The sequence below is a fragment of the Triturus cristatus genome, chromosome 6 (genome assembly GCF_964204655.1).
Source record: "Triturus cristatus chromosome 6, aTriCri1.1, whole genome shotgun sequence".
Lineage (NCBI taxonomy): Eukaryota > Metazoa > Chordata > Amphibia > Caudata > Salamandridae > Triturus > Triturus cristatus.
In genome coordinates, this window is record NC_140589.1 from 986220316 (window position 1) to 986233290 (window position 12975).

Here is a 12975-nt window from a genome sequence, read left to right on the forward strand (position 1 = left end):
TTAGTTGTGCACAAATTGTGCCAGCCTACCCCCAGCTCTTATGTGGGAAGAGAGGCTAAGACCTGCCGTCAGTGGTCCATGTAATTTATGCCGTCTTGGGTTGGCTGTTAACCCATGTTGATGTGGCCATCCTCTGGAGGGGAAGAAGCCTCTGAATCTCGTTGTGTCTTGCCATTGCCCTCTTCTAGATCCATGACCTCTGAGGTGTGGGGGTGGGAAGGTGAGTGGGAGGCGAGATGGCTGGCCGAGCGCCCCCTGCGTAAACCTTTGGGTTAAAGATATATTTAATAGTGCTTTGGGCTTTGTCAAGGTAGTTGAACGTAGCACCAAACATCCGCAGTTTCTTTATAAACGAGTCACCGAATAGACCAACTTATGCCACCGCCCCTGCTTCAGAAGTAGCAAGATCCCCCAGCTTAGGGTCCACCTTGATAAGGAAAGACCTGTGACAATCAGTGGACAGTGTGCAGTTTGTATTACCTAGCAGGATGAGAGCCCATTGGGCACAGCCCAAGAAGATATCGGGAGGTATGAGAGACCCGGATGCTTTAGTTTCCTCTACCATATTGAAAATCTTTAAGAGACCTGTGACATCCAAGAGATTATCCTGGAAGGAATCCCATGAGCTGTTTATACCCTTCGGGTCATGGATGTACTTGCCCAGGAAGGTAGCCATTTTTGAGTCTTGCTCCAGGGAAAGAAACAGCTTGCTGTCCAGAGACTGATGGGGACCTTCTACCCTTAAGTTGTTGCTGACTTCCTTATCCAATGGGTTCCTGATCCTATCGGCCACATAGGCAACCACTTTAGCCACCGGTAGCCAGTCTGAGGAGCAGGGATGCTGTAGTTCCTCAGGGTCTAGCACAGTGATACTCAAAGTACGTCCCGGGGGCCGCATGCTTCCCCTTGACCTTTACATGCGGCCCCCTGAGCAGCAGCACTGGGCTGCTGTTTACTCGACTCAGCAATAACATTAACAATTTTTTAAATATACAGCAAGCACTCATTTCTTTTAGTTAAACATAAGGAAGTAACTTGGTCCTTAACTTTAGGAACACCTTCATTTTTCAAAGACCGAAAACATGTAAAAATGCAATAGTCTTTTCAGAAGTCAACAAGTGTATTTTATAGACCTGTAGAACCATTTTACCGTAGTAAATCAAATTATAGCAGCGCATTCAGAAGTATTTTTTTTTTAAAGTGATAGTTTTCAAACATGAATTAAGAAATGTTCATGCTTCCCATCCCCCCACACACCCCACCTTGACAACAATGACGAACAAGCATTTGCAATGCAATAGGTCTTGCCTTTGCGAGAGTTTGAGCTTTTGGCCTTGTAAATGACAATGCCTTTTATTTGTGTTTTGAAAACCTGCAAGTATTGTGTAAACACGCACCTTGTACTTATAGGCGTTTTTTACGACAAGCAAGGCTGGCAGTAACTGTGCCTCTTTGGACTTGTAGTCCATGCTTACCAGAAGCAAGGCTGGCAGTAAAATAGACGCAGTTACTGCCAGCCTTGCTTCTCGTAAAAGTTAAGCTTTGGAATTATTAAAAATTCTGTAGACTTTTAGGCACACGTCCTATGGAATACGGATTAAGAAAGGAGCTGATGTTTAGGAGGACTAGGTGACCATATGTATATGTAAAGAGCACCAGATAACAGTTTAAATAAATAATAAAAAAGGCTTTTGTGATATAGGTCAGGACATCATTTCCCTAGCGAGGCGTGTATCGGGGGATGTTCACACGCATAAACACAGCGTATCCATTCATGCCATATTTGTCTGTCAGGAAAAACATCCTTACTGTCACTTGAAGAGGAAACTTTCCCTGAAGTTTGAGACCTGCAGGAAAATTTGTTGGGATTGAATTTATTGGATGCAGAAAGCATGGGGGTCAGGTTTCACTTGCCAGGACTCAAACTTAAAACCTGCCTGTAAATCACTGCAGATGTCAGAAACGAGTGTTAAAGGTGTGCCTGGAAAGGGCGTTTCTCAGGGACTGTTTTTTTTATCAGAAGATGCCTATAGAACGTGCTCCCGATGTGACATTGCAGAGAATCAGGTGCTCACGAGTAACGGTTAAAATGTTTCCGGAGTGCAAAATGTATTCTTAATTTTTATTGTGACTACATTGCACACCAAAAAACACATAACTTTGGTGGTGTATGATAATAGCTAAATATACACTAATGGATGTTTGATCCAAAAAAACTTGGGAACATGTATAGGGTCATTTAATTTCGAGGGATAGTCCTTAATTTGTAAGCAAACTGTATATGTATCTGCTTTAACCCCACAGCACACATTAGGAGCTGGTGCACTGCAGATTCCTCAGAGAGATTAATAAACTGAAATACATTTGATTTTTCTACATACCAAAGGGCTGCCGGTGCCTCGCAGTGATGGCATGAGAAAGCATGGTGGGCAGTTTCATTCATCCAGTAAACAGTGCAAGCAGGGCGTTGGAGCGAGGGGATGGAGCACAAACACATTCACAAACCGAGCGCGAATGCCGAGAGAGGAGGCTGCATTACATTTTACAGCTTGAAATTAATATCTTTTGCTCTTTTTTTTTTTCTCCTTAGTCCGACTCTTCTTACGGTTGTGTCTTTCTTCTCTATCTGGGAAGGCTGCAGCGAAGCTTGATGCAAACATGCTCTGACAGCAAATTAAAGAACCACAGAGGTTTGTAGGCAGGCAGGACCGGATTCCTTGTGACGCGTACAAAAGTGTGGTGTTACTGTTCGTAGCTCTTTGTCCTAATATATGCGCCTGAATGAAGCCTCTGGTAGCTGTGTGCATGCAGCATCTACGATGGCTCAAGTAGCCAAACTGTTATCCTGAAGATGGGGAAAAAAACAGGAAATCACTAAAAATCGAAGGAGCTTGCTGTCTGTAAAAACGTTAACAGCCAGCTCGCCGGATTGCCCTGCATTCCTGTTTTTACTTGACCGGCGACTGCGTCCCGTTCTTTACCGAGCTGCATGTAAAGAAAGGGGTGTGGCCGCCATTAAAGTGAAAGCGCTATGGGACTCTTTCACAAAAAAAAATGCATTTGTTTGATCTTTAAAAACCATTTTCTTTTTGTAAAAGCTCCCCATATGCGTTTTCACTTTTATGGCAGATATGCCCCTTTCTTTACATGCAGCTCGGTAAGGAACGGCGTGCGGCCGCCGGTAAAGTAAAAGGAATGTAATACAGCATAGAGGTCTCGTCCTAGGGTTTACAGTTATGCATTTAAAAATAGTTATTAGTGTATGACATTCTGAAATACATTTGATTGATATAGTCAGCCATTTTTCAAGATCTGCACGAGGCGCCATAACCGGGAAACGGCTCGCGTTAAGTTTGTCAGTTGCTGATTTCCTATTGGACGTGCAGGACAAGCTTTTATTTTGAAGTCTGACCTTTAGGGCAGGGCAGAGATCGAATTCCAGAGTCCACAAGAGTGGCTCGTGAGGGTTTTGGACGACGTGCAAGACTACGGCACAAATACATCACGGAAATTACTGCGAGCAAATGATGGTGGTAGCAAAGCACGCGGAGTCTAAAGAATTGCATATAGTGCCCAAAAAAACCCTGGGGTATCGGTGCGCCACACAGGCCACGCATCTTAAAAATCCCCGTGACAAATAAATGATATTTATTTACTTTTGCTACAATGTTGGCACCCGCATTCAAACTTAACATATTTAAAGGGCGGGTGCCGCTATTGTAAGTGAAAGTAAATAAATAGAAAAAAAGGCTCCTACAGACCTCGCTGCCCAGAGCGCGCATGACGAGCAGCAGAGGACAAGTCCAGTGCGGGTGGACAAGGAGGCCTAAGGGAGACAGGGCAGTCACCAACCCTACTTACAAAAGCAACCTGACAACAATAGATCTCGCAGAGCAAGCAGCGCATGCAATACGATGCTAGGCGAGACCTAAAAAGGAGGGAAATTTAAATAAAACAATTGCCCAGGGTCATACAATCTGGTCAAGTGGAGAAACCGGGATTCATCCCAGGTGTTCTGGTTTCACATTGCGAAATTGAGTTCAGCCAGCAGATATACATGCTTCACTCCCCTCCTCCGCTGGCATCAGTGCGGTCCTAGGTCAGACCAAACTTTGCGGCCCCCAGTAAAATGTATATGAGTACCCATGGTCTAGCATGTCCCCTGGCAGGGTTGGACGGGACAGGAGAAGGGCGCCAGGACCTAGAGTTGTCCGTGTCACGATCCTAATACCCTTGGGAGTCCTCCATATAGAGGTCTGGTGCGAGGACGGGATTGTGGTCTGGGCCATAGGCACTTGTGTCGTGGCCCCCAGGAGGGGAAGCTAGTAGTGAAGGGCTCAAAAGGTGCCATCAAAACATGCACAAATCAGTTTAAAACATAGGAAAAACCTCGATCCCCTGCGAGACCTGGGTAACTTATCTGAGGGGCTGTGGAGCAGCAAAGAAACAAGGAAAGCAGTCTGCCAATTGTCGTAGGTCCTACTTGCCAGCATCTTGATTCAAAGATAGCGTATAATACCAGGAGTGTGGAATTTGATAAAATATCTACTTGTCGATGGGACAGGTTGCTTCATAGATCTATTAGTTCTGAGAAAAAAAAAACTACTCGTCCCTTTGGTGCCATGTAGTACGGCGACAAATTATGGCCGCAATCTCGTTCTATAAGAGCGCTGATATCGGCCGTTATCCTCTCTGATTATGCCAGGACTAATACTATAGACTATTGTTTCTGCAGATCTACATACTGAGGCTGGAAGTAGCGATAAGCAATAGTTCCAAGGTTGGAATGTCTTTTTGAGTGTGTGCAAACCTACTAACCTGAATGTTTTTATGGTTTTCACCAGCATTTCTCTTAAGTTTTTCCCATACTGAGAAAGGTTGTAAATTTATTCCTGACCAGGGCAGAAATAAAACTCCTTCCAGGGTTGGGAAAAAGTGGTTGGAGAGAAAGTGAACTTGTAAACGCTCAACAGATTTTTCGCATGAGCAAATCTATACATGCATATTTGTTCATGCTAAAATACAGTTCACAAATGTTTTCTAGGAGTATGATTTCCTGATCTACTTCTGTAAATTCTTGTGAATTCATGAAATCCGTAAATCTGCACTAATGCAAATACATATACCATGTGTGCACTTTTGTGACTTTTTAAGAATAGGGCCCCAAATTAAGCCTGGCATTAACCAAGACCTTTTGTTTTTATTAAAATTATCTTTCTCTCTATTTATGTATCGGCTGCCTTCACTGTAAAGGATCGCAATCTGCTCTTTCAGAAGGAGCACAAAGGCACACAAAGTAGTTGTGTTCACTGCCAGGACTTACTGTGACAATGTGTGCTTTTTGAGACCCCAAAATGTTTTTGCTTTTTGCCAATGTTTGTTACAATAGTGAGGGCCCAGCAGCTCCCACAACAATACATTTTTTTTTTTTTTTTTGGCCTTCTTTTTTAAAAACACTTTTTATTGAAACAACGAACAAAAGTACACCTTTCGTCATTACATGGTAGAACTGTGCGGTACAATGTGATGTCATATCATTCAATTTCTGACATTGATTGCTATTGTCATACAGGTACATCCAAGCCCAGTTTTCCGCCACCCAACAATACATTTTTCAAAAGCCTTGTCAAAACCAAAAGACTGACCACCAATGTCAGACCTATTAACTTTACCAATGCTTGGTTATTTTCATGTTTCCCATAATCTTGTTGAAACTGGATACACTGATCTTCCATTATGAATATGTTTGGGAAATACTAGCATATATCAACACGTTTGCCTAAATGATGCTTTAAAGAAATGGTACCTAACATTTCACAGTAGTTTAACAAAATGTTTTTTTCCTAGTTGCATTTTTTGGTGAAAATTGTATTTTAAAGGCAAATGATCATCAATCAAGATTCTGCAAATAGTTGCAATGTATTCAGCATTCTGGGAGCATTACACATAGCCTCATATTGTAAAACGTTGCAAACGTGGGTACACTTTTTTTTTTTTTACTGGAACCACTGTCAGTAGTGCTAACTTGCTTCTTCCCTTACTGCAAATGTCCTCAAACGTTTACGTTCTTGGTCTCCCTAAGAAAAATGTCTTGAGGATGGGCCCCCCTCCAAAACTTTATGGCAAGGGGAAGAGGGCTGAGTGCAGGGGGTTGGGTTTATAAGCGCACTTCAAGTGTACTTATTCTTTAGTTCATAATCCATATTAAATGTGCTGCTTATAAAATAGTAAATGCATCAAACAGAAACTGGCCAAAAAACACTGCTCCCATAATTGGGGTAATGTGAGTCCCTAACAATGCTGGGCCCCAAATAAACTGAACCTGGTGCACTAATGATAGCAGCGGCTCTCAGTAGCAGGCTGTCTCCTGTGCCTCTTTCACCCTTTCCCACCATGCATGGTCTTCACTCTAGTCTTGAAACAGGCTCTGTGCCCCTTTCAGAATAAAAACTGGCTCCCATATGTTGCCCCTCTCTGTGCAGCAAGGGTGTCTTAACCCTAAAACTAGGAAGGAAAATTAGCCCCATGCATCTTTTGTAAAGTAAGACCATATTAACCGATGTAGTGGACCCCTCACCTGTGAACCTCTGTGCCAGTACACCTGCTTCTCTGAGGGATAGCTACTACCTCACAAGGTAGTCTCTTAAAAACATGGGCCCCTATCTTGCCCCACCTGCTCCCCTCCATCTATACTTCCCTGTCTGTTGGGTCATTGCTTTGAGGCTCAAAGCAACACTGGCACTGAAAGGGTGCGCTTGGTCCTAATGCACTCCAAAATGGATACTTACACCACTGGGCCGCTGTTGGACAGAAGCCCAAAGCAGTTTGTTTGCCCTGTTGTGTAAATAAATAGGATAAAAGCACCATATTTTGCCCCTTTGAACCAAGTTCCCTGCACAGCAAGGGTGACATGGGCCTTAAAGTTAGCAAAGAAAATGGTCCCCCATTTCCCTTTTTGGCAGTAAAACCACTATAAATGTGGTGCAGTGACCCATTCAGAATCCCGACCCCAATGCCACTGTACCTGCTGCACTAATTTTAACAATAGCCTTTTATAAATATAAGTAAAAAAGCAAATCCCAAATTTCACCCCTTCCACAGGGCTTCTCTCTGACGAAGCTATCTTAGTACATTTGTACAATTAAAAAAAAAACATAACTCTCACATGGTGCCCCCTGCTCTGGGCCATCTCTTTGACAGTACCATGGATCTTGCTCCTTTACTCTTTCTCCTGGGTCATTACTTTGATGCCCCAGACTATCGGGGCTGTGCATCTGAATGTGACCCTGCTGGTCTCCTTCCTGCCTTCCTCTCGATTCACCGGAAAGGACATCTGCATGTAAACGAAGTAGGGCTGGGTGTGAAATTCTGCTCCACTCGCTTAGTTTGCAGAGTTTTTTCCACTCCATGTAGCGCGCGGTGTTCTGAAAAACACCTCTGAGTGGAGCTTTTTCCTTGCTCACGCTCACCATTACTTAATATACAATCTGCATTTTACTACACATTATTTTTCATTAAAGGTAAATAGCCCACAGGACAAGAGCTGGTGGAAATCCCATTTCACACAAGTTGTTATTTCAAATTAACAAAAGTAAACAAGTTATGGATTGTTCTCAACCACCATATCCTTCTGAAGTGGTCACTAAGAACCATCAAGACTATGGTGGTAACATATAACCCACTCCACAATTCCTGAACTGCTAGTAAACCAGGTACTTTTTACTATGTCTATGGTACAGACCATCTCTCGCTGTTTCTGGATCCAATATGGAAGAACCCACTAAAGGGGAAAAAATCAAATGGGTGTTTGTCATGTGTGGGAAGAGTAATGTGAGAGCAGCTTCCACTGGTAAAAATGTAGTGAGCAGTAGGAGCTCCGGAAGCAATGGAGCATTATAGCTGTATTTAGCAAATATTCTGCAACATTTACAGCATTAAGAGATGGAGATATCTTTTTACATAATGAAAATCACAATGCAGTGTGGATACATTGCTGTAATGGTAACCACCTTTTCAGGATTGGGGAATGCGGCAGTTGATGTGAATGTTTAGTTACTTGAGTGCCTCCTGTTCCACCCACTTTTTCATGCATCACTGCAACACCTATGCAGTCTAGTGATTGCACCTTTGGACGCGAAAGCTTGACAAGTATCTGAAAAGCTATTCCGTCTTGATTTGGCAATGGCATTATTGGCTTTGCCCGTGCTTGTGCAGCGCAAGCATTAGCAAGTACAATACCATCCTGGAATTCCATTTTTTGTATATTTATTTTTAGGTCTCGCCTGGCGAACGCAGCGCGAAGCGCTGCTGTCGCCAGCGAGATCTATTGTTGCTGACTCGCGCTGGAAGTGGGACAGGAGATGGGCACGCGCAGGCTTTGGCGGATTTGAGTTGGTGTACGCGCATGTACAGCCACGCGGTGTGCACATCTCCTGTCCTCTTCCGTCCTGAGCAGCCTCATGCAATTTCATTTTTTTTTTTCTAAATGCGCACACGCGCTCCAAGCACTTACCGGCTCCTGTTGGGACTCTGCGCTGCTCCTCTGCTGTTCCTGCCGGTCACTGCAGCAACACGCGGGGCTCCGTTTTGCTCACAGGAGCCCCGAGCCGCAGAACACGCGAAAGTTACAGGTACCGCGCATGCGCGGACAGCCCCCTCCCTCGCAGGTCTCCTCCCGGCCCGGATATGGAGCTGCTTTCTCTTTTGCTTGTTTTAACAAGCGGTGTAAAACAATGAATTTGGGAATCTATCTTTCCGCTGTGGTCGCTCAAAGGAAGCCTATTTAGAACCTTGGTCGCGCAACAGAAACTCATTCTAGTAGGGACTCTCTGTTTGCATATGTACAGATCTGTGCTTGTTTCTTTATGTTATATTAGGTGCATTTGTTTAGCGGATGTGGGCGAGCCACTGAAAACTCGAGCCGGGCTCAGTTCGAGTTCCTGTGAACCGTGAGCTGAAAACGAGGCCAGCTTTTAGGTGGCTTCTGCATGCACGAGTTAAAAACTAAACATCAACATTTGAGTTTTAAAAGTTTACACAAATAGACAACAATTTAGTGGATGATTTGTACAAAGTGAAACCAGAAAACCTGGTCATAATTCTGGCTTCCCTACTTAAACAAACAGTGTGATCTGAGGCAATGGTTTTATTTCACCAATTCCCTCTTTCTACATTATCATATATGAAAACACCTTCAAAGAGGTGCTTTCAGAATACGAGCAGTATAAACACTGTTTGTTCGGTTTTATCATATTTTAGGTGATCCTGTGTAATTTGCATGGCAGACATTTCCAGGGCTCGGCTCGTGTACGGGCTCTAGAGCCAAGCTTGCTCGTTGGTTCTCCATGGTAATGACCGGCAAAGTTGGAGCTGAGAAATATATTATTTAGTGATGGAATATACGGCATTGTAGTTGGCTAGATTTAGCTACAACCCTAACTCACCCCCCCCCCCCCCCCCCCCAAAAAAAATAGGATATGTTTTCTTGGCTGTATGAAAGATTTGAAACATTTTAGAGTTTAACGTAACGTCCTCAGCAACTCGTTTCCACTTACACACCAAATGAAAAGAATAAAATGCAGAGAGGTTGTGCTGTGCAAAATAATACAAGGCTTGTTTTATACATAAAAAGTGACAAATCGCAGCTATTTTTCTTGGACTGCTCTATAACATGTCTGGTGTTCTACAGATACCCTTTGTTGGTAATTTCACTTTCCACGTGAAACCTCTCTGACCTTTTAAAGTATTTCTCATTAGTCTCTTGCCACCCAGTAAGAAATAATAGTCTTATTAAAGTGGCAGAACCCGTTGATGAAGCCGAGTGCGTTTTATGAGATATTTAGTGCAGCAGCAAAAAGTCCTGCACAGGCTAGAAGAAGTTTTACAGGTTGTCTTCGCTGAGGTGGCGTAGACTCGACAGAAAGTATAATAAAAATGTCAAATAAAAAACTGCTCAATTTAGATAATTCCTCCTAAGGAGAAATGCACAGCACCGCCGTGTGATTATTAGGGGCAGCAACACGAGCACACGGGCTGGAGGGCGGAGGGACCCAGCCCCATTGTGCGGTGCCCGCCACGCACACATGTTGCGGGTTGGATCCGAGGGTTCTGTCCTTCATGCCTCGGTGTGTTCCCGGTCTGCGATGGATACGCTACAAAGTGGACTAGATCAAAGGTTACATCTATGAGCTGAAATGTCACTCTTGCACTGCGCAGACTGGCGGGGGTTGGGGGCAGCAGAAGAAAAAATAATTATTAATGTGCACTGAAAGTCTGAAGGGCACTTTACATGTCCAGCCTGTGTCTGAGAGCAAGCAGACTGTTCGGAAGCCCAGAGGTCACCAAGGGACACTTTACTGCGGAGCCACCAGGCGTCATGTTATGCGCAGCGTCGTGACACTACATAAGAAGGTAGGCAGATGTACGTATGGGAGGCGGGTTTATAGAATTCATATGTGGGATATGTCCAGTGAGACAACATCACTATACATTTGATACATTATACATATACATGTATACATAGATAATATATATTATAGCTTACATAATTAATCGAGGTTGCAGAGGCTATGTGGCTTATAGTAATAAAAGCGTAGGCCAGAGGGATCAGGCATGAAAGGCTGGGTGGGTCCTCGGACCTAGTGAGCTTTGAGGGCAGACTTGACTTGGAAGAAGAAGATAGAAGATAGTCCAGGGGTCTGACCAGGGAAGGTGTCAGTCGAGGTGTCTGAACAGGGCAAGTGTGGCCAGGCATGGAGCAGAGCAGATCATTCAACTGCACACCAGGGCTTTTGCAACATAATCACAGAAATGACTAAAAAGAAGTAATCACTGTTGACTTATGTTTGTTTTACCTGAATTTATCAGAACAAGGATTGGCAAAGCCAATAGGTTCAGCCTATGTGAGATCTATTGGCTTTGGCTATGTTTTTTTTGGTATATTATAGACACGTTGCACAGCAACACGGGCTGCTGTACAACATTGCTTACAGTAAAGAAAACAAGCATTTGCAATGCAATAGGTCTCGCATTTATACGAGTTTGAGCTATTGGCATTGTAAATGACACTGCTTTTTATTTAATTTTTTTTTTTTAAAACATAAATAAAAGGCACTGTCATTTACAATGCCAATAGCTCAAACTCGTATAATGCGAGACCTATTGCATTGCAAATGCTTGTTTTATATTGGCATACTGCTTTAAGATGTCCTCCGTGTTGTGCCGCATTGCTTCTGTATTGTGGAGGGTATCTTGTAGCAGCCAACCAATATATTCTATAATAATGCAAAATGTAGAATTCCAAGACTGCAGCCCAACAGTATTCGATTTAGCCAATTTGTTTTTTAAAGCCAATAATGGTGGGCTTCAGCGGGCAATGGTGTTTGTTGTTATAATTATGCTGACTCAATAGAGGAGTTTGAAAACATAGGCCATATCATCCACCAATTAATATATTTCATCTCTGAGTTATTAAAATGTTTTTTTATTACAGAAAATTGTGAAATTGTAATAAAATGCACTCATGTTAAGATGTCACTTTTCTTTTTTTTTTCTTCTTCTTGATCATTGTTTTTGTGGCCAGCAGATCCACAGCTTAACATTTTGTCTTCTTTCAGTATCTCTTCGGCATGGCAACATATTTGGAATTCATTCAGCAAAATGAAGAGAGGGACGGTGTGCGATTCAGCTGGAATGTATGGCCCTCCAGCAGGCTGGAGGCCACACGTCTTGTGGTTCCCTTGGGCTGCCTGTTCACTCCCTTAAAAGAGCGCCCAGATCTCCCTCCTGTACAATATGAACCAGTCCTGTGCAGTAGACCCACCTGCAAAGCAGTACTCAATCCACTTTGGTAAGCATTGTCCTGGAAAATTGTAACCATGACATTTTGGTGAGTGTTATTGAAGTCTGTCTGTACAGACAGTTTTCTGCCTTCAGATAAATATCTGTCCATTTTAATTTGAGGGTAGTGCAGCATTCATGCCTGTCTGGATCTTACATCCTGGAGGTGGTTCAAGTGTATACAGCAGCCAGCCTTTTCCAGTAGTATGGAGAATTCAGAATAAGCTTTTTAGGTCTAAGATTTGTGTAAGAATGGCAACCACCAGAATTCAAAGCTGTGACATTTTGGTTTAGGCACAGATAATGGATGAATGAACTGAGATGGGGGTTTTCCACGAGGAATTTATGATTCTCAAGAATTACATTTAATATTTTGTTTTTCATTTGCTTTTCTTTGTCATCCTGGTGTGATAAAACAATATTGCTTTTCAATCGTTATTTCTTTTACTTTCAGCCAGGTGGACTATAGAGCTAAGCTCTGGGCTTGTAACTTCTGTTTTCAGAGAAACCAGGTAAGTCTGTGTTGTGCACTATTTTTAGTACATGCAATTATTGTATACTACTAGAGCGATATTGATTAAGAAGCAACCTAAGTACAAGTGTTAATCTTCAGTTGTGGCTTGTCTGTTGGATGTGATAGAAATCAACAGGAATATTTCTTGTGTTGGCCTTGGGCTCAAAACACCCATAAAGTGGTGTCTGTTCAGGGAAGCACTTAGTGTGGCATTATCGGCATAACCATCTTATTTGGTCTTTCTAGCCTGAATCATCCTCATTGTGGACTTCCTCACGACCCAGTGTCAATGATCTTTTCTTCAAGTGTAGCGGGCAGCAGGGAAACCACAGGGCCAGCTTCCGTTGTCTCTCTGACTGCCTCTGCCTCCGATGGACATGAATGCTTAAGGCTGTACTACCTTGAATTTTTATAATGGCATAACTTTCTCTTCAAAGCTGTAACAGTTGAGTGAGCTGATTTTAATATTTTTAAAAACACTTCATTTATCTTCCTGTTGGGGAAGAGAAGGTGCATTACATGTATTTTAGCACCATGGCTTTGTCACCAGAACATACAATATTACAATGATATGGGCATAGAACTAGGAAAGCTTAATTAGCATGCATGTAAACAGATTTGGA

At 43.0% G+C, this 12975-nt stretch overlaps 1 protein-coding gene across 1 annotated transcript in view; it reads left to right on the top strand.

Moving 5' to 3' along the window:
- SEC23B (SEC23 homolog B, COPII component) overlaps positions 1-12975 on the top strand; it is a 117986-nt gene that overhangs the window by 4523 nt on the left and 100488 nt on the right. Inside the window, exons 2-3 of the mRNA XM_085611771.1 lie at positions 11616-11848; positions 12293-12350. Of these exons, the coding sequence (XP_085467897.1) occupies positions 11628-11848; positions 12293-12350 (279 nt within the window). The 5' untranslated portion in view covers positions 11616-11627. The remainder of the gene's footprint in view (positions 1-11615; positions 11849-12292; positions 12351-12975) is intronic.